The sequence below is a fragment of the Pseudophryne corroboree genome, chromosome 2, assembly GCF_028390025.1.
Source record: "Pseudophryne corroboree isolate aPseCor3 chromosome 2, aPseCor3.hap2, whole genome shotgun sequence".
In the NCBI taxonomy this organism is placed as follows: domain Eukaryota; kingdom Metazoa; phylum Chordata; class Amphibia; order Anura; family Myobatrachidae; genus Pseudophryne; species Pseudophryne corroboree.
The window spans coordinates 666,186,684-666,213,398 of NC_086445.1; the positions used below are offsets into that span (position 1 = coordinate 666,186,684).

Consider the following 26,715-nt stretch of genomic DNA (forward strand, 5'->3'; position numbering starts at 1 on the left):
TATATTTTAACAGTGTTCTGTACAAAAGAACATAGACCTAGAATATGGCAATAATGCCATTTTGTAGCTGACGGGAAAAAATTTAATTGCACAACCAGCTATGAAGTGTTTTGACTAAGAAGTACCCCCCAACTCCCAATCAGGAGTCCTGGAGGAAAGGTTTCTCTCTTAAAGCCACGACCAGAAAGTAGCGGCGAACATTAGGACCAGTTACAAGATACTAACCAAGAGATTGGGGCTTATGATTGGTCCTCACACTCAACCCCAGTTCACACCCCTTCCATTTTAAGGATGTTAACAAAATGAATTTGCTTGTTGTATTACAGAACTCTAGGGGGACTGATCACTATTAAGAAAAATTGTAGCTAGTCTTGTAGTTTAAAAAGAGCACAGGTTCTCCAACTTGGTACTCAGGACCCCAAACAGTTCACATTTTCCAGGTCTCCTCTCAGAATTTCAAGTCAAATAATTAGCTCCACCTGTGGATCTTTTAAAATGTATCAGTGAGTAATGAATATACCATACCCTCCAACATGACCCGCCCCACTAGGTACAAAATGCTCTGTTTCTGGACTTCCCTCTTAATTTATTATTGCCATCACCTGTGAAGAAACAGCTATCTTATCATTTAACTCGTTCAACACAGGTGATGGAAATCATGAATTAAGAGGGAAGTCCAGAAACAGAGCATTTTGTACCTAGTGGGGCGGGTCATGTTGGAGGATCTGATATACCTGCGCACCTGCAAAGTGATCTGGAAAACGTGAACTGTGTGGGATCCTGAGGATTGAGTTTGAAAACCACTGAAATAAAGCATATTTCACTAGGCATCCCAGTGTGTGAGATCACAAATAAGTCGAGGCCCAATAAAAGGATCCTATGTCATCATAGGAATCGCATCATGGAATACAGAAGTAATGGCATTATAGGGGCTGATCAATTTAAGACCTCCTTCTCTAATACCCCTTTCAGACATGTGACCCAAGTTGTGTCCTTTCACACATGCAGAAATCCCGGGTTGATGCGCGGTCACTTGCATAAACTAGGGATTTAGCTGCATGTCTGAAAGGGGTATTAGTGTCTCTTTCACTCTTTTTGTGGCTACTCTAATATGCATCCCCCACTGGTACCATGTGGCTGCCATCATATTCTATCATTAAATGTGTGGATGGAAATATGGTTCAGGTGTGTGAGAATAAGCAGCACTTAAGGCCCCCATACATTACTGCGACTTGTCTGAGGTACAAGTCGGATCCGATTTCCCTTGAACTCCCCCGGCAGCTCTCTCCGGGAGTGCTTCCATCCGATTTGGAACTTAATGTGCCATTTTTACATGCGATTTATCGCATGCTGCTGCTGTGTTGGTGGGTCCAGAGAAAAGCCACTCAAGTGAAGACATCCGAGAAATCTTATGCGATATATCACAGGTGCTAAAAAACTAGCCGCGATGTGCACCTGATGGCTGCGATTCTGATTTATCCTATGTGCAGCACATCCGACCACCAAATCAGCCCCAATGCGCACAGGACCACGCATCGGATCAGATCAGCTGTCAAACACATACGATTTGGCCAGTTTTCACCCAATTTCTCGGCCCAATCCGTCGGAATCGGGTGAAAAGAGACCATATCGGAGAAGTGTATGGCCAGCTTTAGGTGAACACATTTTTGCGTTCTTCAGCTGTGTCTCTTCACTTGTGAGACACCTTAAGCTAGGTGCTCATTATACAATTATGGTTGGATAATGTGTACCTGGCTGGTTGGAATGAAATTCTATTATTCAGAGTTGGTAGCAATTGGGCAAGACCACGTGCACTGCATAGGGGGGGGGGGGGGGGGATGATGTAACGTGCAGAGAGAGTTGGATTTGGGTGGGTTATTTTGTTTCTGTGCAGGGTAAATACTGGTGGCTTTATTTTTACACTGCAATTTAGATTTCAGCTTGAACACACCACATCCAAATCTAACTCTGTGCATATGTTCCATCTAAACCCACCTGCAGTGCAACATGGTTTTGCCCATTAGTGTGTTTTTTTTTTTTTTTTTTTTTTGCTTTGCTAACAAATTAGAATAACCCCCTTAGTGATAATGGATCATTTTCTCCCAAACACTGGAATATTAATAAAAATGGTAATTCAGATAAATTTGTTAAATTAAACGGATTTTACCAGTTTGTCTGAATGACTGACTGTTTGCCCATTTTCGATTGTCATTTGCTTTCATACATTACCAGATTTTCATTCCAAACAGCCAGACTGGACAGATGCTGTAATCGTATAGTGTGTATATAGCTTTATAATTCATCCTACATTTAAAAAAAAAATTATTAGTAAGTTGAAATTCTACTCTCTTTGGTAAAAGCAGTGATTAAGAATAAACTACTTCTCCATCTTGTAATACTCTAGATTAGAGCGTGGAGTAAAACAAAATACATAAATCAAGTAGATTTGCTAATTAGCAGAAATGTTGTGTACATAATCACATTAATGGGTTCGCTTTCAGCAAATATGACTGCAATGCTGGTTGTGTTGTGTTTATAGTTTGTATGTGTCTATAGTTGTTCTTATTAGGAAGATGTAGGAAGCGCCACACATTGCAGTTTGACAAATCAGCAGTACTGCGTTGTTAGAATAACAGAGTGTTTACATTTGGTTGTCCTTTATGGGCTGAGTTATAAATCAGTTACTTATTATGTTATGTAAGCATGAGATCTGCATATGTTTTTCCTTTGTGGACAGATCCATTCCATCATAGCACAACTTTGCAATTTGCACACCTAAAAATATGCCTGTAGATTAAAGATACAAATTCAGTGTTTTGATGGTTAAAAAGGAATTAAAATTATCTTTTAATGGTGATAAGGCTTCAGCTGATATAACATTCTGTCTTCTCCTACTGTATATACATAATTTACTTGTATATAAGACTATTTCTTTAGAGTACATTTCTGTAAGCATAACACCATTATTTACACTAGTTATAAAAGTGGCCAGTTGTAGGCTCCAAGCCTTAGTGAGTGGCCTGTTTTGCATGTTTTCCTGTATTGCTGAACACCTAGCAAGTCACGGATTTAGTAAGACTTTGCACCTAAAGATGTGTGTTCTGCATGTAGCACCCTCAGAATTTCAGCTATGTTTCATTTGCTGGTGTAGTCTTGTATTCATTTCTTTTTCTCAGCTCTCTTTCTGCTCATGTACTTAGATCTCTGCTTTACAGCCTACATTGGGGAATAAACAGCTAGCGTTCCAGCAGCAGCTTCTACAGATGCAGCAGCTGCAACAACAACACTTGCTAAACCTACAGAGACAGAGCCTGATAGGACTGCAGCCTGGGCAAGGATCGGTGACCTTGCCAGGCCTCCCACAAGGTGAGGGATCAGAAGTTGCTACATACATTATCTAAATAGAAAAATTGTAGTTATGCATGTATAAAATAAATCTGTTGTACGCAGAGAAATATAGCACTTAGCAGTAAGGAAGTTATGTAACATTATGTACCTCGCCTATTAACTTACACATGGTTTTGTAATACCTTCCTAGCTGTGTCCCCATCAGATCTGCAGCAACTCTTGAAGGAGATGAGTAATAATCAAGAGGATTCCAGCAAGCAGGACAGTGTTGAACTAAGCACTACAATCACTACCTCATACCCATCTACCAAGATGTCCCCTGCCACTGTTTACCCTTCATTACCCAATGGGCAAAGTGCTCTACAGAACACACGCCGAGATTGGTAAGTGCTAGCTGTCTTTTAAAAGTAATGTTCATTTCTTTTTTATCCACTAGGGGTCACTGGAGTACTCTTGGGATATGGACGGTCAATAGCAGGGAGAGACGCATTTAAATATTTAAATGTCTAACCCTCCTCCCCCTTCATACTCCCAAGTGCCTCAGTGTTTTTTGTGTCTTCGAGTTGGGAGGACACGTTACTAAAGTCTGCAAGGACTTTTATTTTTACTTTTTATTTTTAATTTTTTCTTCCACAGTTCCTTCCCAGCTTACTAAGAAGCGTGGGTCCGGGACTGTGTGCTGCTGCTACAGCAGCGTAAGGCTGTTCGGCACTTATCAGAGAAGCACCGCCATAGACCTTATCGGCAATAGCTGACTCAGCTATGGCTTCAGGAGCAGGACGGATCTTACAGAGAAGGCCCGTCATTGCCTCCACATTCTGGCAGGTGCGGTGAGTAAGGAGCGGGCGGTCAGCTCACGCTGCCGCCGCTCCGTGTGTGTGTGTGTGTGTAATTTCACTACTGAGACGGGTTACAGGCGCTGCGCCCGATACTCTCTCCCCAGGCACGCTGCTGTGGACATAGAAGGCGGTCAGCTTATGCTCCCGCAGTCCTGGGTGGATGTGCAGGGACAGAGCAGCTCCTGCACACTCTCACTAGATCACTGTAATGGTCTCGCTGCGCTCCCCAGCGCCCAGCCGCGGACAGCTTTATCTGCCGCCGCTGGGCGTCATCATGCTGCACAGTCCTCCCGCTTCCTGGAACCCAATCGCGGCTCCCAGCAGCGGTCACACTTGGCTCCCAGCAGCGCGGCTCCCAGCGGCAGTCACATCTCACTGCAGCTGCTGGCCACCGTCACGCTGCACAGCAAGATCCCCGGCTCCACACAGCGCGGCTCCCAGCGGAGGTCAGACCCGGCGCTCCCCGACTCCACAAAGGCTGCTGCTGTTGCTGGGCGTCCATCACGGTTACCCGCCTCTCAGCAGCAGCGCTGTCCCGCTCCTGTGGCACGTGGCGGTCAGCTCGCGCTGCCACCAATCAGCTCCTGTAAGCGTTTATTGTGGGGATGTGGGGGCTCAAATATGGCATAGCTCCCACGAGGCGCTGCATCGCCGCTGCAGTGAGCAGAGGCTCACCTGACGATGCCGACATATGGATGTATGTATCCATATTCATTTGCCCTGTACATAGAGCTGTAGGGGTACATATATATATATATATAATCTATTGAGGCCCCAGTCCAGCCAAATTTCATACTGAGCCTGCATGTACAGTGTGCGTATAGCTGGGGCAATCCATGTGTGTTACTGCTATTTGAATAGCTAGAGGCCATACAGGCTATTCACCCTATGCTGATGATGTATTGTGTGTGTGTGTGTGTGTGTGTGTGTGTGTGTGTGTGTGTGCTTATTATATATATATATATATATATATATATAAATGTGTGTGTGTATGTATGTGTATATATATATATATATATATATATATATATATATATATGTATTGTATATATTTATATATATATATGTATATATGTATTGTATATATTTATATATATATATATATATGTATGTATTGTATATATTTATATACTGTGTGTGTGTGTGTGTGTATGTATATATGTATATGTATGTGTATATATATATATATATATATATATATATATGAAAATAGAGGAAGAAACAACAGAGCGCCTATAGTGTAGTATACTTTAAACTAGTTTTTGTCACACGCAAGAAAAATACTGCGTACTGGATTACGGCTTGACTCAATGCTTATCGATCCCCTGGTCTTTTTAGTCCACGTCTCTGTCGAAATCTTACATTATGATTTATGGCCGTAAATCACGGTGACGAGCTGTTGCAAAATTGCCGGCGTAGAAGGACGTGTGACGTCACACCGGCGATATATGACTATATCAGTGTGATGATCAGTCTTTGCCGTGACGTATCACTGTGCGTCCTGTAGATTGCCGCATACTGCAGCTCTTGTAAGATTTCGACAGAGACGTGGACTAAAAAGACCAGGGGATCGATAAGCATTGAGTCAAGCCGTAATCCGGTACGCAGTATTTTTCTGACGTCCTAGTGGATGCTGGGAACTCCGTAAGGACCATGGGGAATAGACGGGCTCCGCAGGAGACTGGGCACTCTATAAGAAAGATTTATTACTATCTGGTGTGCACTGGCTCCTCCCTCTATGCCCCTCCTCCAGACCTCAGTTAGATTTCTGTGCCCGGCCCGAGCTGGTTGCACACTAGGGGCTCTCCTGAGCTTCTAGAAAGAAAGTTTAAATTAGGTTTTTTATTTTACAGTGAGACCTGCTGGCAACAGGCTCACTGCATCGAGGGACTAAGGGGAGAAGAAGCGAACCTACCTGCTTGCAGCTAGCTTGGGCTTCTTAGGCTACTGGACACCATTAGCTCCAGAGGGATCGACCGCAGGACCCGTCCTTGGTGTTCGTTCCCGGAGCCGCGCCGCCGTCCCCTTTACAGAGCCAGAAGCATGAAGATGGTCCGGAAAATCGGCGGCAGAAGACTTCAGTCTTCACCAAGGTAGCGCACAGCACTGCAGCTGTGCGCCATTGCTCCTCATACACACTTCACACTCCGGTCACTGAGGGTACAGGGCGCTGGGGGGGGGGGCGCCCTGAGCAGCAATAAAAACACCTTGGCTGGCAAAATAGCCACAATATATAGCCCCAGAGGCTATATATGTGGTAATTACCCCTGCCAGAATACAGAAAAAAGCGGGAGAAAAGTCAGCCGAAAAAGGGGCGGAGCCATCTCCCTCAGCACACCGGCGCCATTTTCTCTTCACAGTGTAGCTGGAAGACGGCTCCCCAGGCTCTCCCCTGTAGTTTTCAGGCTCAAAGGGTTAAAAAGAGAGGGGGGCACTAAATTTAGGCGCAATATTGTTTATACAAGCAGCTATTGGGGAAAATTCACTCAGTGATAGTGTTTATCCCTACATTATATAGCGCTCCGGTGTGTGCTGGCATACTCTCTCTCTGTCTCCCCAAAGGGCTGTGTGGGGTCCTGTCCTCAGTCAGAGCATTCCCTGTGTGTGTGCGGTGTGTCGGTACGGCTGTGTCGACATGTTTGATGAGGAGGCTTATGTGGAGGCGGAGCAGATGCCGATAAATGAGATGTCGCCCCCTGTGGGCCGACACCAGAGTGGATGGATAGGTGGAAGGTATTAACCGACAGTGTCAACTCCTTACATAAAAGGCTGGATGACGTAACAGCTATGGGACAGCTGGCTTCTCAGCCCGCGCCTGCCCAGGCGTCTCAAAGGCCATCAGGGGCTTAAAAACGCCCGCTCCCTCAGATGGCAGACACAGATGTCGACACGGAGTCTGACTCCAGTGTCGACGAGGTTGAGACATATACACAATCCACTAGGAACATCCGTTACATGATCCCGGCAATAAAAAATGTGTTACACATTTCTGACATTAACCCAAGTACCACTAAAAACAAAAAAGGGTTTTATGTGTGGGTAGAAAAAGCAGGCAGTGTTTTGTTCCCCCATCAAATGAGTGAATGAAGTGTGAAAAAGCGTGGGTTCCCCCGATAAGAAACTGGTAATTTCTAAAAAGTTACTGATGGCGTACCCTTTCCCGTCAGAGGATAAGTTACGCTGGGAGATATCCCCTAGGGTGGATAAGGCGCTCACACGTTTGTCAAAAAAGGTGGCACTGCCGTCTTAGGATACGGCCACTTTGAAGGTACCTGCTGATATATAGCAGGAGGCTATCCTGAAGTCTGTATTTACACACTCAGGTACTAGACTGAGACCTGCAGATAGTGCTGCTGCAGCGTGGTCTGTAACCCTTTCAAACAGGGATACTATTTTGCGAACATAAGACGTCGTCTTATATATGAGGGATGCACAGAGGGATATTTTGCCGGCTGGCATCCAGAATTATTGCAATGTCCATTCTGTCAGGAGGGTATTAGAGACCCGACACTGGACAGGTGATGCTGACTTTAAAAGGCACATAGAGCCTTATAAGGGTGAGGAATAGTTTGGGGATGGTCTCTGGGACCTCGTATCCACAGCAACAGTTGGGATAAAAAAATTTTACCTCAGGTTTCCTCACAGCCTAAGAAAAGCACTGTATTATCAGGTACAGTCCTTTCGGCTTCAGAAAAGCAAGCGGGTCAAAGGCGCTTCCTTTCTGCACAGAGACGAGGGAAGAGGGAAAAAGCTGCACCAGTCAGCCAGTTCCCAGAATCAAAATTCTTCCCCCGCTTCCTCTGAGTCCACCGCATGACGCGGGGGCTCCACAGGCGTAACCAGGTACGGTGGGGGGCCGCCTCAAAAATTTCAGCGATCAGTGGGCTCGCTCACAGGTGGATCCCTGGATCCTTCAAGTAGTATCTCAGGGGTACAAACTGGAATTCGAGGCGTCTCCCCCCCGCCGTTTCCTCAAATCTGCCTTGCCGACAACTCCCTCAGGCAAGGAGGCTGTGCTAGAGGCAATTCACAAGCTGTATTCCCAGCAGGTGATAGTCAAGGTGCCCCTACTTCAACAAGGACGGGGTTACTATTCCACACTGGTTGTGGTACCGAAACCGGACGGTTCGGTGAGACCCATTTTAAATTTGAAATCCTTGAATTAAAAAATTAAAGTTCAAGATGGAATCGCTCAGGGCGGTTATTGCAAGCCTGGAGGAGGGGGATTACATGGTATCCCTGGACATCAAGGATGCTTACCTACATGTCCCCATTTACCATCCTCATCAGGAGTACCTCAGATTTGTGGTACAGGATTGCCATTACCAATTCCAAACACTGCCGTTTGGACTGTCCACGGCACCGAGGGTCTTTACCAAGGTAATGGCAGAAATGATGATACTCCTTCGAAAAAAGGGAGTTTTAATTATCCCGTACTTGGACGATCTCCTTATAAAGGCGAGGTCCAAGGAGCAGTTGTTGGTCGGAGTAGCACTATCTCGGGAAGTGCTACAACAGCACGGATGGATTCTATACATTCCAAAGTCACAGCTGGTTCCTACCGCACGCCTACTGTTCCTGGGGATGGTTCTGGACACAGAACAGAAAAAAAAAAAAAAAAGTGTTTCTCCTGCAGGAGAAAGCCAAGGAGCTGTCATCTCTAGTCAGAGACCTCCTGAAACCAAAACAGGTATCGGTGCATCACTGCACACGAGTCCTGGGAAAAATGGTAGCTTCTTACGAAGCAAAATTCCATTCGGTAGGTTCCATACAAGAACCTTTTAGTGGGACCTCTTGAACAAGTGGTCGGGATCGCATCTTCAGATGCATCGGCTGATAACCCTGTCTCCAAGGACCAGGGTATCTCTACTGTGGTGGCTGCAGAGTGCTCATCTTCAAGAGGGCCGCAGATTCGGCATACAGGACAGGGTCCTGGTAACCACGGATACCAGCCTTCGAGGCTGGGGGGCAGTCACACAGGGAAGAAACTTCCAAGGACTTTGGTCAAGTCAGGAGTCGTCCCTACACATAAATATTCTGGAACTGAGGGCCATTTACAATGCCCTAAGTCTGGCAAGGCCTCTGCTTCAAAACCAGCCGGTACTGATCCAATCAGACAACATCACGGCAGTCGCCCATGTAAACCGACAGGGAGGCACAAGAAGCAGGATGGCGATGGCAGAAGCCACAAGGATTCTCCGATGGGCGGAAAATCACGTCTTAGCACTGTCAGCAGTGTTCATTCCGGGAGTGGACAACTGGGAAGCAGGCTTCCTCAGCAGACACGACCGACACCCGGGAGAGTGGGGACTTCATCCAGAAGTCTTCCAACTGTTGGTAAACCGTTGGGTAAGGCCACAGGTGGACATGATGGCGTCCCGCCTAAACAAAAAACTAGATATTGCGCCAGGTCAAGGGACCCTCAGGCAATAGCTGTGGACGCTCTAGTGACACCGTGGGTGTACCAGTCGGTTTATGTATTCCCTCCTCTGCCTCTCATACCAAGGGTACTGAGAATAATAAGAAAACGAGGAGGAAGAACGATACTCGTGGTTCCGGATGGGCCAAGAAGAGCTTGGTACCCAGAACTTACAGAAATAATATCAGAGGACCCATGGCCTCTACCGCTCAGACAGGATCTGCTACAGCAGGGGCCCTGTCTGTTCCAAGACTTACCGCGGCTGCGTTGGACGGCATGGCGGTTGAATTCCGGATCCTAAAGCAAAAGGGCATTCCGGAGGAAGTCATTCCTACGCTGATAACAGCCAGGAAAGAAGTAACCGCAAACAATTATCACCGTATTTGGCGAAAATATGTTGCGTGGTGTGAGGCCAGGAAGGCCCCAACAGAGGAATTTCAGCTGGGTCGTTTTCTGCACTTCCTACAGTCGGGAGTGACTATGGGCCTAAAATTGGGTTCCATTAAGGTCCAGATTTCGGCTCTGTCGATTTTCTTCCAGAAAGAACTGGCTTCACTGCCTGAAGTTCAGACTTTTGTAAAGGGAGTGCTACATAATCAGCCCCCTTTTGTGCCTCCTGTGGCACCGTGGGATCTCAACGTGGTGTTGAGTTTCCTGAAATCACATTGGTTTGAGCCACTTAAAACTGTGGATCTGAAATATCTCACGTGAAAAGTGGTCATGTTATTGGCCTTGGCTTCGGCCAGGCGTGTGTCAAAATTGTCGGCTTTGTCATGTAAAAGCCCTTATCTGATTTTCCATATGGATAGGGCAGAATTGAGGACTCGTCCCCAGTTTCTCCCTAAGGTGGTATCAGCTTTTCACTTGAACCAACCTATTGTAGTGCCTGCGGCTACTAGGGACTTGGAAGATTCCAAGTTACTGGACGTAGTCAGGGCCTTAAAAAAAAATTATATTTCCAGGACGGCTGGAGTCAGGAAAACTGACTCGCTTCTTATCCTGTAGGCACCCAACAAAATAGGTGCTCCTGCTTCTAAGCAGACTATTGCTCGCTGAATTTGTAGCACAATTCAGCTGGAGCATTCTGCGGCTGGATTGCCGCATCCTACATCAGTGAAAGCCCTTTCCACGAGGAAGGGGGCTCATCTTGGGCAGCTGCCCGAGGGGTCTCGGCTTTACAACTTTGCCGAGCTGCAACTTGGTCAGGGGCAAACACGTTTGCTAAATTCTACAAATTTGATACCCTGGCTGAGGAGGACCTTGAGTTCTCTCATTCGGTGCTGCAGCGTCATCCGCACTCTCCCGCCCATGTGGGAGCTTTGGTATAATCCCCATGGTCCTTACGGAGTTCCCAGCATCCACTAGGACGTCAGAGAAAATAAGATTTTACTCACCGGTAAATCTATTTCTCGTAGTCCGTAGTGGATGCTGGGCGCCCATCCCAAGTGCGTATTGTCTGCAATACTTGTATATAGTTATTGCCTAACTAAAGGGTTATTGTTGAGCCATCTGTTGAGAGGCTCTGTTATATTTCATACTGTTAACTGGGTATAGTATCACGAGTTATACGGTGTGATTGGTGTGGCTGGTGCGAGTCTTACCCGGGATTCAAAATCCTTCCTTATTGTGTCAGCTCTTCCGGGCACAGTATCCTAACTGAGGTCTGGAGGAGGGGCATAGAGGGAGGAGCCAGTGCACACCAGATAGTACCAAATCTTTCTTATAGAGTGCCCAGTCTCCTGCGGAGCCCGTCTATTCCCCATGGTCCTTACGGAGTTCCCAGCATCCACTACGGACTACGAGAAATAGATTTACCGGTGAGTAAAATCTTATTTATCTTGCGTGTGACAAAAACTAGTTTAAAGGATACTACACTATAGGCGCTCTGTTGTTTCTTCCTCTATTTCCAGATTCCCCTTTGGGCTACGCATACCTAGTGGCACTTTTTGAAGAACTGAGCAGCCACCCGTTAAAACGGGGAAAGTGTGGACTGTTTGGCAATTAAACCAAACACAAATTTTGGAAGAAATCATTTATTGGATTGGTCACTTGACCGAATTTATTTGTGACTGTAGATTGCACTTTTACAGTAAGGAACTTTGCATAATTTGGACAAGCGCACTGATTTACTCATTGACAATATATATATATATATATATATATAAAATGTATTTTTCTGGATGTGCTTCGGTATAAATTACAGGCTGGGACACCATTTTAGAATTCCTGGTACTTCCTCCAGGAATTTGGGCTCCGTCTTACAATACACGGCCACTGGAGGGTGCAGGGTTGTTGGTTCGGTGTTTGTCAGTACATCACATACTACACAGCATATAGTATGGGCCAGTGGGTCACTCAAAATCACTTCCATTTATTTATGTATTTAGCTATTTATTTTAGTTAACATACCTCATTCGTGGCTGTGTGTATATGTATGTATACTTCTGGAACAGCATCCACTTGTACAGTAGGTGTTGCATATACGGGTCTGAATAAGGACCTCTGCCCTGTTCCTCCTTTAGTAATGATGGCAGGGTAATGGCTGGTTTGCAGTCACAGCGCTGCACGGAAAAACGTGAAGTTAAGTCTATTTGTCCGGTAATAACGTCTGAGCAGCCACAGCGCTCAGACTAGCTAATTCATAGTTACTGGTTCTCTGTGTTACTATCTGACGATTCAGGCCAGTCCTGAATATCTCAGGAAACAAATTAAGTTTCTTAACAAGCAATTTCTGTTTACTATCCTTTCCCAAAAACGGCAAACACGCTTAAAGGCCCGTCGTCGCTTCAGCTGAGGCCCTGCTAAAGTCCATTATGCTACAGGAGAAGGGTTGTTTAGATTTGCTTTAGTTGGGGTTTGGATTAAACATGACTGTGGTTGCATAGGCAACACAGCTCAAGTTCACATTTACGAATCAACTGAGTATTTGGATACGCTATCTATGGATGTTGGCCAAGTACGTTTAGTTTTTATTGAGGGCGCTTTCAGGCAGAGGCTGATTCAGAAAATAAGGTGGTTGCCTTATGCTGGCGATATGTTATTAGTCCTTTTGAGGACAGATTAGGTTTCTCAGGCTGCCGGGGAAAAGTCTGTTTTCCTACCATTGCACGCACAGGTTCCTACAAGCAAAAACGCTGATACAGCGTTAACATTTTTTACACCTCAGTCCATGCGAGTCAGTACTCAAGGAACAACATATACAGTAGAGGTGGTAGTGCATGTGGTGTTCAACAAAACACTAACCGTCGTCGGACCACAAAGCCAGCTGACACAGATCGGTGGTTCCGTATTTTCGTGGTCAAAGACTAAACAATGCAGTTCAATAGTTTACCACCGAGGTGGTTATGTTTCAGAACACGTCTGCCTGTGTCAGCAGACAATAAAGTAGTGTTCTAGACCGCTATTCAGTCTCTCGTAAACTGGTATATCAATCTTTGGTAATGACTTACCGGACGGCTCAGTCATACCGATATTGAACCTAACATGGCTCAATCACTATGTCACTATGTAAAGATTCAAGATGTAATCGCTGCGGTCAGTGATTGTGCACAGGAATTCATGATTTCACTGAATCTCAAGAATGCGTACTTACATATTCCAATTTGGCCACCACACAGGTTCATTTTCGGTTTGGGGTAAAACAAAACCATTATCACTCAGTCACTGCCACTTGGTCTCTTATCAGTGCCTCCGGTATTCACAAGAAGTGATGTCTGTGGGAAGGGATGTCTGTGATGATTGCTCATCTCAGATCCATGGAAGTGAAAATAGTTCCGCACTGAGACAATCTGCTCCAGACTTTGGGGGATATTCAATTATCCGCAAATTCGCGGCAATTTTTCGGCCGAAATTTTTTTCGCGGCAATCGGCCGAAAATTGCCGCGAAAACGCTCCATTTTTTGACCTATTCAATTCCGACCGGGTTTCACGTGAAAATTCTTGCAGTGAAAAGTGCAGGTGAAAATGGAGAAATCAGCCTGTACCCCAAAAAATGCTAAACTAACATAGGAAAACAGAAGATAAGTGTGTTAGAGATCATATTAGAGAGTTTTTGGGGACTTAAATTGTGTGAAATGGCGGTTATATGCATTTTTTTTAAATGCAAAAAAATGATAGAAAGCAAGTTTTTTTGAGCAAAATAAATGCTCTCATTAGATTTGGGGTACATGAAAATGGGTATAAGTATATATTTGGGTCATTTTAGGGTACTTTAAAAAAAAATGGAAACAGACCGATTACTCCCATCTGCAACACCTGTCCCACTCATAAAGCACCCCAATATACCTGTCCCATACCTTGAACCCCAATTTCCATCACTTTTTACTTTTTCACCCCGAAAATGACATGTCATTATTGGCCAATTAAAAATAATTAAAAACTTCAACGTGCCTAATTAGTCATAAAGGGGGGTGTCCCAGGAGTTCTGTACCATATCCAAACATTTTTACCTTAAAATAGTGACTTTTCCCAACTTTTCACCTGCTTCAGAGAAGGTGAAGTGAAATTAGTGAAAACATGATCACCGATAAATTTTCCAGGATAATTGAATAGGCTGTAATTGCATTTCACGTGAAAAGTCCGGTTTTTCACCCGAAAACCGGACTTTTCACGTGAAAAGTCCGTTATCACTGCTAATTGAATATGGCCCTTTGTATCAACACATGTTTTTTCAGCAGGCTTTACGCCTGTACAATGTCCTAGTTTAGCAGTTTTACCTGACAGCTGTAAAATCACAGTATTCTTCATCTGGAACTGGTAGTATTCTAACCACGGCCAGTTTCGATTCACTTTGGTGGTCATTCTGAGTTGTTCGCTCGCAAGCTGCTTTTAGCAGCTTTGCACACGCTAAGCCGCCGCCTACTGGGAGTGAATCTTAGCATAGTAAAATTGCGAACGAAAGATTAGCAGAATTGCGAATAGACACTTCTTAGCAGTTTCTGAGTAGCTCCAGACTTACTCGGCAACTGCGATCAGTTCAGTCAGTTTCGTTCCTGGTTTGACGTCACAAACACACCCAGCGTTCGCCTAGGCACTCCTCCATTTCTTCAGCCACTCCCGCGTTTTTCCCAGAAACGGCAGCGTTTTTTCACACACACTCATAAAACGTCCAGTTTCCGCCCAGAAACACCCACTTCCTGTCAATCACATTACGATCACCAGAACGAAGAAAAACCTCGTAATGCCGTGAGTAAAATACCTAACTGCATAGCAAATTTACTTGACGCAGTTGCAGTGCGAACATTGCGCATGCGCAATTAGCGGAAAATCGCTGCGATGCGAAGAAAATTACCGAGCGAACAACTCGGAATGAGGGCCATTGTGCATTCGACTATTCGGAAAGATACTAGCATCTTCCAGGCATTCTACTTTGGAATGCTTCACTCGAGTCCTTTACAGCTTAATCTGCTCGCAGAGGGTGCCATTGGCGCCAGGGTCCAGAGTATCGATACTCTGATGGCTCCAAATACAAAATTTCACTGCGGGGGGACTCGAAGAAGAGATTTGGAGTTTGGAATTGGATAATTCTGACGAATAATGCAATTCTCAACTGTTTGGAAACTATAGTCCAACGTGGTCGGTTTCAAGGTCTGTGCTCAGACCAGAAAAGATTACTGTCAATGCCTGGAACTCAGGCCTGTTTACAAGGCTCTACACAGGCAGTTCATTTCTTACAATCTTACGCTGTTCATATTTGGCAAAATAATGCAACTGCAGTCGCATATATCAACATAAAGAAGGACTCAAAGTCCAATGCCCTTGGGATACATTTCTTGATTCCTAGATTGAGTCGAGCATCACCAGGTGATATTATCGCCAGTGTTCATTCCAGAAGTGGACAACTAGAAAACACTGACTCAATCGTCCGGTTTTTCACCAAATAGAATGGTCTCTACATACACAAGTGTTCCAGATATTAGTCCAGTGGTGGGGGGTACCCACAGGTGGATCTACTGGCATCTCGCGAAATTCATCAAACAGTAGGTGTTAAAAAAAAAACAAGGCTGGGGGCAGTGTATGCTCTCACAATAGCGTGGCTATACAGCCTCATATCTGTTTCCACCATTCGCGCTGCTTACTCTGTTGATAAAGCGGATCAAGTAAGAAAAGCGACGACTGTAATCTTAGTGGCGCTTCATTGGAATCTGAGAGTGGGGTTCTCGGATCCTCACTGTCTACTCACAGACAATCCGTGGCCATTCGCTACGTCCATACCTTCTGGAAAAGGGTCAGTTTGGTTACCCCAAGTTAGCATGGTTGAGTTTCACGGGATGGCTATTGAAACCGCTCTCTTAAAACGAGAGGGCATTCCACTGTCAGTTATACCAACCATGTTACATGCTGGGAAGCCAGTTACAGCAGCTCATTATCACAGAATTGAGCGAGCTTATGTTGGTTGGGGGGAAGCTCGGAAGTTTCCGACATCTTCTTTCAAATTATTCCGTCTGGTGCTATGGTTACAGACGGGGTTACATGGAGGACTAGGTCTAATGACACTAAAGGTGCAGGTTTCTATTTGACAAATTTCTTTCAGCGCCATTTGGCTCTTTTGCCAACAGCGCATACGTTTCTGCAGGGTGTCCTTACAGTTTAACCTCCACTTATACTACCTACAGCTCCATGGGACTACAATAGACCTTTAGATTATTGTAGTCCTCACCTTTTGAACTCTTCCAACAAGGGGCTGTTACGTTTCTCAATTATACATCAGTTTTCTTCTAGCCTTGAATTCAGCAGGATGTATTCTAAATTAGGTCTATTGTCATGTAAACCTGATGTATCTGATGTTTAAAAATTACAATGCGGAATTTCAAAATAATTCCGTTATTCAACCAGAGGTAGTAGCCTCTTTTCACATAAATTTACAGAGGGCTCAGTAACTCCAGTTACTGTGAATGTGGTTCGTGCACTTCGCATTTAGCCGGATATCAACAGTACATTGTTTGGTCTTTATAATGCAGTCAACGTAGTTTGGCCAGTTTACAGTCGGAGGTTTGCTGGATGAATTAAGCTGACCACTTGTCAGGCTTCTTTTCATACTAGTTTACAATCGCTTGATTTGATTTCAGCATTCCACGCGTTCTGTGGGAGCGTCAGGGAAAGCAGGTGGTAAACATAGTTATCACGGCACACGTTTGTGTGCTTTTACAAGTTTAATACTTTTGCGGCATCAGCATCTAGCTTTGGCCGTCTATTGTTACAGGTGACAACCAGCACTACCGCCCAAGGGGGAAACTTTGGTATGTCCCAAGAGTACTCCAGTGACCCCTAGTGGATGAAAAAGAAAATAGAATTTTGGTACTTACCAGGTAAATGCTTTTCTTTGAATCCATAGAGGTCACTGGACGCCTGCCCAGAGCAGTTTCACCTGTCTTGTGGTAGGTTCAGTATATCTTATGGTAACACATTCTCACCGACTTGTTGGAAGCTTACGGTGATTATCGGTTGTCGGGTCAACTTTCCAGTTGTCTGTTATGTTATGTGTCAACTTTCCAGTTAACCGTTATGTTAGGTGTCAACTTTCCAGTTGACCGTTATTTTATAATGTTGTAACTCTCCATTGTTCATCCTCTCTTTCTGTGACGTCCTAGTGGATGCTGGGAACTCCGTAAGGACCATGGGGAATAGACGGGCTCCGCAGGAGACTGGGCACTCTAAAAGAAAGATTAGGTACTATCTGGTGTGCACTGGCTCCTCCCACTATGACCCTCCTCCAGACCTCAGTTAGATTTCTGTGCCCGGCCGAGCTGGATGCACACTAGGGGCTCTCTTGAGCTCCTAGAAAGAAAGTTTATTTTAGGTTTTTTATTTTACAGTGAGACCTGCTGGCAACAGGCTCACTGCATCGAGGGACTAAGGGGAGAAGAAGCGAACCTACCTGCTTGCAGCTAGCTTGGGCTTCTTAGGCTACTGGACACCATTAGCTCCAGAGGGATCGACCGCATGGAACTGGCCTTGGTGTTCGTTCCCGGAGCCGCGCCGCCGTCCCCCTTACAGAGCCAGAAGCAAGAAGAGGTCCGGAAAATCGGCGGCAGAAGACATCAGTCTTCACCAAGGTAGCGCACAGCACTGCAGCTGTGCGCCATTGCTCCTCATACACACTTCACACTCCGGTCACTGAGGGTGCAGGGCGCTGGGGGGGGGCGCCCTGAGCAGCAATAAAGACACCTTGGCTGGCAAATATATCACAATATATAGCCCCAGAGGCTATATATGTGATAAATACCCCTGCCAGAATCCATAAAAAAGCGGGAGAAAAGTCCGCTAAAAAGGGGCGGAGCTATCTCCCTCAGCACACTGGCGCCATTTTCTCTTCACAGTGCAGCTGGAAGACAGCTCCCCAGGCTCTCCCCTGTAGTTTGCAGGCTCAAAGGTTAAAAAGAGAGGGGGGGCACTAAATTTAGGCGCAATATTGTATATACAAGCAGCTATTGGGAAAAATTCACTCAATATAGTGTTAATCCCTAAATTATATAGCGCTCTGGTGTGTGCTGGCATACTCTCTCTCTGTCTCCCCAAAGGGCTGTGTGGGGTCCTGTCCTCAGTCAGAGCATTCCCTGTGTGTGTACGGTGTGTCGGTACGGCTGTGTCGACACGTTTGATGAGGAGGCTTATGTGGTGGCAGAGCAGATGCCGATAAATGTGATGTCGCCCCCTGTGGGGCCGACACCAGAGTGGATGGATAGGTGGAAGGTATAAACCGACAGTGTCAACTCCTTACATAAAAGGCTGGATGACGTAACAGCTGTGGGACAGCCGGCTTCTCAGCCCGCGCCTGCCCAGGCGTCTCAAAGGCCATCAGGGGCTCAAAAACGCCCGCTCCCTCAGATGGCAGACACAGATGTCGACACGGAGTCTGACTCCAGTGTCGACGAGGTTGAGACATATACACAATCCACTAGGAACATCCGTTACATGATCCCGGCAATAAAAAATGTGTTACACATTTCTGACATTAACCCAAGTACCACTAAAAAAGGGTTTTATGTTTGGGGAGAAAAAGCAGGCAGTGTTTTGTTCCCCCATCAAATGAGTGAATGAAGTGTGAAAAAGCGTGGGTTCCCCCGATAAGAAACTGGTAATTTCTAAAAAGTTACTGATGGCGTACCCTTTCCCGCCAGAGGATAAGTTACGCTGGGAGATATCTCCTAGGGTGGATAAGGCGCTCACACGTTTGTCAAAAAAGGTGGCACTGCCGTCTTAGGATACGGCCACTTCGAAGGTACCTGCTGATAAAAAGCAGGAGGCTATCCTGAAGTCTGTATTTACACACTCAGGTACTAGACTGAGACCTGCAGATAGTGCTGCTGCAGCGTGGTCTGTGACCCTGTCAAACAGGGATACTATTTTGCGAACATAAGAGCATATTAAAGACGTCGTCTTATATATGAGGGATGCACAGAGGGATATTTTGCCGGCTGGCATCCAGAATTAATGCAATGTCCATTCTGTCAGGAGGGTATTAGAGACCCGACACTGGACAGGTGATGCTGACTTTAAAAGGCACATAGAGCCTTATAAGGGTGAGGAATTGTTTGGGGATGGTCTCTGGGACCTCGTATCCACAGCAACAGCTGGGAAGAAAATTTTTTACCTCAGGTTTCCTCACAGCCTAAGAAAGCACTGTATTATCAGGTACAGTCCTTTCGGCTTCAGAAAAGCAAGCGGGTCAAAGGCGCTTCCTTTCTGCACAGAGACGAGGGAAGAGGGAAAAAGCTGCACCAGTCAGCCAGTTCCCAGAATCAAATTTCTTCCCCCGCTTCCTCTGAGTCCACCGCATGACGCGGGGGCTCCACAGGCGTAGCCAGGTACGGTGGGGGGCCGCCTCAAAAATTTCAGCTATCAGTGGGCTCGCTCACAGGTGGATCCCTGGATCCTTCAAGTAGTATCTCAGGGGTACAAGTTGGAATTCGAGGCGTCTCCCCCCCGCCGATTCCTCAAATCTGCCTTGCCGACAACTCCCTCAGGCAGGGAGGCTGTGCTAGAGGCAATTCACAAGCTGTATTCCCAGCAGGTGATAGTCATGGTGCCCCTACTTCAACAAGGACGGGGTTACTATTCCACACTGTTTGTGGTACCGAAACCGAACGGTTCGGTGAGACCCATTTTAAATTTGAAATCCTTGAACACATACATAAAAAAATTCAAGTTCAAGATGGAATCGCTCAGGGCGGTTATTGCAAGCCTGGAGGAGGGGGATTACATGGTATCCCTGGACATCAAGGATGCTTACCTACATGTCCCCATTTACCATCCTCACCAGGAGTACCTCAGATTTGTGGTACAGGATTGCCATTACCAATTCCAAACACTGCCGTTTGGACTGTCCACGGCACCGAGGGTCTTTACCAAGGTAATGGCAGAAATTATGATACTCCTTCGAAAAAAGGGAGTTTTAATTGTCCCGTACTTGGACGATCTCCTTATAAAGGCGAGGTCCAAGGAGCAGTTGTTGGTCGGAGTAGCACTATCTCGGGAAGTGCTACAACAGCACGGATGGATTCTATACATTCCAAAGTCACAGCTGGTTCCTACCACACGCCTACTGTTCCTGGGGATGGTTCTGGACACAGAACAGAAAAAAGTGTTTCTCCCGCAGGAGAAAGCCAAGGAGCTGTCATCTCTAGTCAGAGACCTCCTGAAACCAAAACAGGTATCGGTGCATCACTGCACACGAGTCCTGGGAAAAATGGTAGCTTCTTACGAAGCAAAATTCCATTCGGCAGGTTCCATGCAAGAACCTTTCAGTGGGACCTCTTGGACAAGTGGTCGGGATCGCATCTTCAGATGCATCGGCTGATAACCCTGTCTCCAAGGACCAGGGTATCTATACTGTGGTGGCTGCAGAGTGCTCATCTTCAAGAGGGCCGCAGATTCGGCATACAGGACTGGGTCCTGGTAACCACGGATGCCAGCCTTTGAGGCTGGGGGGCAGTCACACAGGGAAGAAATTTCCAAGGACTTTGGTCAAGTCAGGAGTCGTCTCTACACATAAATATTCTGGAACTGAGGGCCATTTACAATGCCCTAAGTCTGGCAAGGCCTCTGCTTCAAAACCAGCCTGTACTGATCCAATCGGACAACATCACGGCAGTCGCCCATGTAAACCGACAGGGCGGCACAAGAAGCAGGATGGCGATAGCAGAAGCCACAAGGATTCTCCGATGGGCGGAAAATCACGTATTAGCACTGTCAGCAGTGTTCATTCCGGGAGTGGACAACTGGGAAGCAGACTTCCTCAGCAGACACGACCTACACCCGGGAGAGTGCGGACTTCATCCAGAAGTCTTCCAACTGTTGGTAAACCGTTGGGAAAGGCCACAGGTGGACATGATGGCGTCCCGCCTAAACAAAAAACTAGATATTGCGCCAGGTCAAGGGACCCTCAGGCAATAGCTGTGGACGCTCTAGTGACACCGTGGGTGTACCAGTCGGTTTATGTATTCCCTCCTCTGCCTCTCATACCAAAGGTACTGAGAATAATAAGAAAACGAGGAGTAAGAACGATACTCGTGGTTCCGGATGGGCCAAGAAGAGCTTGGTACCCAGAACTTCAAGAAATGATATCATAGGACCCATGGCCTCTACCGCTCAGACAGGATCTGCTACAGCAGGGGCACTGTCTGTTCCAAGACTTACCGCGGCTGCGTTTGACGGCATGGCGGTTGAATCCCGGATCCTAAAGGAAAAGGGCATTCCGGAGGAAGTCATTCCTACGCTGATAAAAGCCAGGAAAGAAGTAACCGCAAACCATTATCACCGTATTTGGCGAAAATATGTTGCGTGGTGTGAGGCCAGGAAGGCCCCAACAGAGGAATTTCAGCTGGGTCGTTTTCTGCACTTCCTACAGTCAGGAGTGACTATGGGCCTAAACTTGGGTTCCATTAAGGTCCAGATTTCGGCTCTGTCGATTTTCTTCCAGAATGAACTGGCTTCACTGCTTGGAGTTCAGACATTTGTAAAGGGAGTGCTACATATTCAGCCCCCTTTTCTGCCTCCTGTGGCACCTTGGGATCTCAACGTGGTGTTGAGTTTCCTAAAATCACATTGGTTTGAGCCACTTAAAACTGTGGATTTGAAATATCTCACGTGGAAAGTGGTCATGTTATTGGCCTTGGCTTCGGCCAGGCGTGTGTCAGAATTGGCGGCTTTGTCATGTAAAAGCCCTTATCTGATTTTCCATATGGATAGGGCAGAATTGAGGACTCGTCCCCAGTTTCTCCCTAAGGTGGTATCAGCTTTTCACTTGAACCAACCTATTGTAGTGCCTGCGGCTACTAGGGCCTTGGAAGATTCCAAGTTACTGGACGTAGTCAGGGCCTTAAAAATGTATATTTCCAGGATGGCTGGAGTCTGGAAAACTGACTCGCTTTTTATCCTGTAGGCACCCAACAAAATAGGTGCTCCTGCTTCTAAGCAGACTATTGCTCGCTGAATTTGTAGCACAATTCAGCTGGAGCATTCTGCGGCTGGATTGCCGCATCCTAAATCAGTAAAAGCCCATTCCACGAGGAAAGTGGGCTCATCTTGGGTGGCTGCCCGAGGGGTCTCGGCTTCACAACTTTGCCGAGCTGCAACTTGGTCAGGGGCAAACACGTTTGCTAAATTCTACAAATTTGATACCCTGGCTGAGGAGGACCTTGAGTTCTCTCATTCGGTGCTGCAGAGTCATCCGCACTCTCCCGCCCGTTTGGGAGCTTTGGTATAATCCCCATGGTCCTTACGGAGTTCCCAGCATCCACTAGGACGTCAGAGAAAATAAGATTTTACTCACCGGTAAATCTATTTCTCGTAGTCCGTAGTGGATGCTGGGCGCCCATCCCAAGTGCGGATTGTCTGCAATACTTGTATATAGTTATTGCCTAACTAAGGGTTATTGTTGAGCCATCTGTTGAGAGGCTCAGTTATATTTCATACTGTTAACTGGGTATAGTATCACGAGTTATACGGTGTGATTGGTGTGGCTGGTATGAGTCTTACCCGGGATTCAGAATCCTTCCTTATTGTGTCAGCTCTTCCGGGCACAGTATCCTAACTGAGGTCTGGAGGAGGGTCATAGTGGGAGGAGCCAGTGCACACCAGATAGTACCTAATCTTTCTTTTAGAGTGCCCAGTCTCCTGCGGAGCCCGTCTATTCCCCATGGTCCTTACGGAGTTCCCAGCATCCACTCCGGACTACGAGAAATAGATTTACCGGTGAATAAAATCTTATTTTCGCTCCTATTCGTCTCAGCAAAAAAACACTGAGGCACTTGGGAGTATGGAGGGGGGAGGAGTGTTAGACATTTAAATATTTAAATGTGTCTCTCCCTGCTATAGACCGTCCATATCCCAAGAGTACTCCAGTGACCCCTATGGATTCAAAGAAAAGGATTTACCTGGTACCAAAATCCTATTTTTACAGTATTTTTTTAGTTGCAATGCAATTTATATTCTCTCATAGGAACAGATATAAGATTGTTATTATATAAAAGTATTCAGACATTTTATCTTTTTATGTGAATGCACTCATGGGAGGTTGTTCTATGCTTGGTTTTAGCGCATTGTCCTTTACCACAAAGTAAAAACACACATCAGAATCATCCACATTTGTTATCCTGCACTGTTAGTGACCACAATGTTCTCTTCTCGCTCTTCTTTTTTTACACAGTTCATCACATTATGAGATGCCTCCCAGTTCACATCCTCTGTACGGACATGGTGAATGTCGGTGGCCAGGATGTGAGGCCCTATGCGAGGATATGGGACAGTTTATCAAGTTAGTACCAACTGTCAATTTGTATATTAGCATGTCTCTGTTACTGTACTCTATTGGCACATGCCTGTTCCATTCCACAACGACTAAGAGGACACAGATACGTCAGCATTCTGGAGAACATTTGCAGTAGAGAAATGATTGTCTTTATAGCACAAATTTGCTATATGTCCAACTCTAATTGAGGCCCTTTGTCACTAACATCCTCTGCTAAAGGCTATAGAATTCATATGATCTAATTGATCCATACAACATAGTTATTGCAAATTTAGTGGTTTGCTATTAAAACTATTAAAATTCTAAATAAAGCTAGATTTATTTTGTATTTTTTACCTGTAAAATAACATTAAGCCACCTATAACAGAAATTATTCACATACTTACATCATGTTTATAGCAACCAGCAATATCTGAATTGAAATAATGACGCCTCAAATGTATAAAACCATATTTACAATGTCCTGTAGGAATGCACTAATCTAGACTAATAAACACATCAATGGCAACACTATTGTTTTTAAGCATTCATGTTTTCTGTACTATGTAGACACCTGAACACAGAACATGCTCTGGATGATCGCAGTACAGCACAGTGCCGAGTACAGATGCAGGTGGTACAGCAACTGGAGATACAGGTGACCGAAGAGCCTCCTGCCATTTAATTATCAACAATGATGAATGACCAATAGACAGATTCGCTATGTAATACCACTGCCCGGGATGCAAAATGTCACTATCCCGACATCGGCATCCCAAGTGGTGGAATGCCGGCACCCATAGAGGGGGGATCACCTATCTTGCTGGTATACTGGCGGCAGTATGGTGCCCCCGTTAGGATCCTGGCGTCTGTATTGTGACTGTCAGGATCCCGACTATTTGTATGCTAACCGCATACCCAATAGACTATATGATCTATATACTATAATTAGGGTTTACGGATTCAAGTGTTAACTTTTTGGTTTTGGTTTGGCGAGGTTTCCCCCCCCCCTTTTTTTTTTTTTTTAATACAAATTAAAAATAATTATTTTTTTAGTTTATTTTTGGGTTTATGAACGGCATATATCATAAAAAATACAATATAATTTAGTGTTTATTTTCTTTATATTTTTCATCAAGCCTCAGAAGAGAGGGCAGAATCCCAGTGGGTAAGGTGTTGGGGTTCCAGCAGAGACAGAAAAGAGAGAGGATGAGGGTGTCAGGCTGCAGGGTTCTAGAATTACAGGAGAGGAGAGCCGCAGGAGAGATGGTAACTGGAGACGGTGCAAGGGAAGAGAGCAGGTCCCAAAGTATATGGAACTTTTGAAATGGGGCAAAGGGGGAGGCAGCGAGGGAGTAAGGAATTTCATGAGAGAAGATATAAGGAGAGGGTGTACTGAAGGGGGATAATGGGTCAGGAGATGTAGTGTTACTGTGTCTCTGTAGATCATGGTCATTTTCCACGTTCTTTCTTACTTCCTCTTCAGTCTCTTACTTTGTATCTGTCTGGCTTTCTCTTTTTTTTTGTCTCCAATAATTAATTTGTTATATGTCGATATTTTACGTATTGTGTTTTTTTTGTTTTGTTTTTTAGAATATTGTAGATTTGCTCTAGTCTCTTAAACTTCACTGAGAAATGTAGATTTTTAGTTTTCCATTTAAATGAAAACACCAGGAAAGCATAAGGTGTTGTTGTTTTTTTGCTGTTTTTTAAACTGCTATGCCTAATTAGAATAAATGTTGATTACAACTGAATTTGTTTAAACAATGTCTTTATAGAATAGTTTTATGGGTTGTATAAAATAACTTTTGTGACTTTAATTTGTTTGAATTTGCAGTTTTCACTTTTCAACTGATTACAGTAATCATTACTTGTATTAGTCTAATTCTGACTTTTTGGCTATATTGAATTAACTAATATGTTTTCTATGATAGCTCGCAAAAGAGAGTGAACGGTTACAGGCCATGATGACGCATCTGCACATGAGACCATCAGAACCAAAGCACTTCAGTCAACCAGTAAGTCATCATCATCTACAGAACCACTATCCTATTTCTTTTGTTTAATCTGCCTCTTCTTTTGGCTTTTACCTGTCACTAGGTACCTGTTGCTCATCCATCTAGTCACTTTTGTGTATGTGTGTGTGTGCATTTTAATTTTCTAGCTCAACCTGGTCTCCAGTGCATCTATCACCAAAATGTCCCCAGACACCTACCCTGACGGCTTACCTCAACCTCCAACCTCTGCAACAGCCCCCATCACTCCAATGAGAGCAGGCACATCTGTGATTAGCTCGTCAAGCCTGCCTAACCTCGGTCCAGTGCGAAGAAGAATAGTGGACAAGTTTTGCACCCCAATATCCTCAGGTGAAAGATACTTAGTCCACACCTTCTATCACACATTTATGCTCATGACTATTTATTGCCTCTAATATGCACTCAGTTTCATTTGTTTTGTCCACTAAACCAAAAAAAATTAACCATGACTTTACTCCTGTTCGCACCATTCTGCACTTTTCGCAAATAGTACAATAAGTTGCAGGACATTACATTTTACTAGGGCCATCACACTTAAACCGCAAGTTGCATTTTAACATATTTTCAGGACATTTAGGAGTGTGATTGCAGATCATTTAGAATGTTTTTTTCCTATGTACATCAGATTATAGGCAGGTCTGTTGGAAGTCAGTGAGTAAAATACAGATGTGTCCTCATACACCGTGACTTCAGTCGCACCAAATAGCCGAGTCGTCCCTTTTCCCGGGCGGCAGGCCTGCGCTTGAGTATCTTTCTCGCTCAAAGTGTGCATCTTCTTCGCACAATTAAAATAACTGGCAGTGACTAAACTACACCTTTGTACCTCTGTGTGAGAATGTGTCTGAATCGGCATATGTAGTGCTAGTATGCAGTGGACATGGCTTTTTCTCATGCAGAGTTCTGTTGTACTTCATTTGCAACTTTGTTCATGTGTAAAACTAATTCCTGTGCAGGTGAAAGTCACTTTGAGTGGTGTTTCAGTGAATCTGCAATGCGATGAAGATAAGATACAAAGTTTAAAGGCACTGTACAAAACACATCTCGGAGCAGCTCAGTTGCGCCGGTCATCTTGCGCCATATGGCGTAATGAGGCTAGGTGTATAAGAACAATTATGTACTTAATCACAAAGCACAATAATGTACAAAACAGGTTACATGCAATGCCAATCATCTTAGGAGCAGTTTCTTTTTTTTTTTTTATAGATGTATTTCTTATTAGGTCAGTAGTTTAGATGAATGTAATAATACACAGACCTTATTCAATAAGTGGCAAAAACAAAATGCATCTAAGATCTATGCATCTCAGTTTAGCAAATAGTGCTTTTCTGTTAGATATATCACTTC

General features: G+C 45.0%; 1 protein-coding gene and 1 long non-coding RNA gene across 11 annotated transcripts in view; one reads left to right on the forward strand and one right to left on the reverse strand.

The window, feature by feature from the left end:
* The window catches only part of FOXP4 (forkhead box P4), a 306,545-nt gene that overhangs the window by 263,217 nt on the left and 16,613 nt on the right, over positions 1 to 26,715 (forward strand). For 7 of the 9 annotated variants that reach the window (XM_063955044.1, XM_063955045.1, XM_063955048.1 and 4 more), the window contains 6 exons: positions 3,201 to 3,366; positions 3,539 to 3,731; positions 23,255 to 23,362; positions 23,906 to 23,993; positions 25,270 to 25,353; positions 25,500 to 25,701. In XM_063955044.1, the coding sequence (XP_063811114.1) occupies positions 3,201 to 3,366; positions 3,539 to 3,731; positions 23,255 to 23,362; positions 23,906 to 23,993; positions 25,270 to 25,353; positions 25,500 to 25,701 (841 nt within the window). The remainder of the gene's footprint in view (positions 1 to 3,200; positions 3,367 to 3,538; positions 3,732 to 23,254; positions 23,363 to 23,905; positions 23,994 to 25,269; positions 25,354 to 25,499; positions 25,702 to 26,715) is intronic. The other 2 variants (XM_063955049.1, XM_063955051.1) reach the window with 1 other exon arrangement.
* LOC135042760 (uncharacterized) overlaps positions 1 to 26,715 on the reverse strand; it is a 159,042-nt gene that overhangs the window by 53,026 nt on the left and 79,301 nt on the right. The window contains exon 4 of one of the 2 annotated variants that reach the window (XR_010235840.1): positions 2,230 to 2,304. The exons of the other annotated variant lie outside the window; for it this stretch is intronic. This is a non-coding gene — a long non-coding RNA (uncharacterized LOC135042760). The remainder of the gene's footprint in view (positions 1 to 2,229; positions 2,305 to 26,715) is intronic. 2 annotated transcript variants of the gene reach the window in all.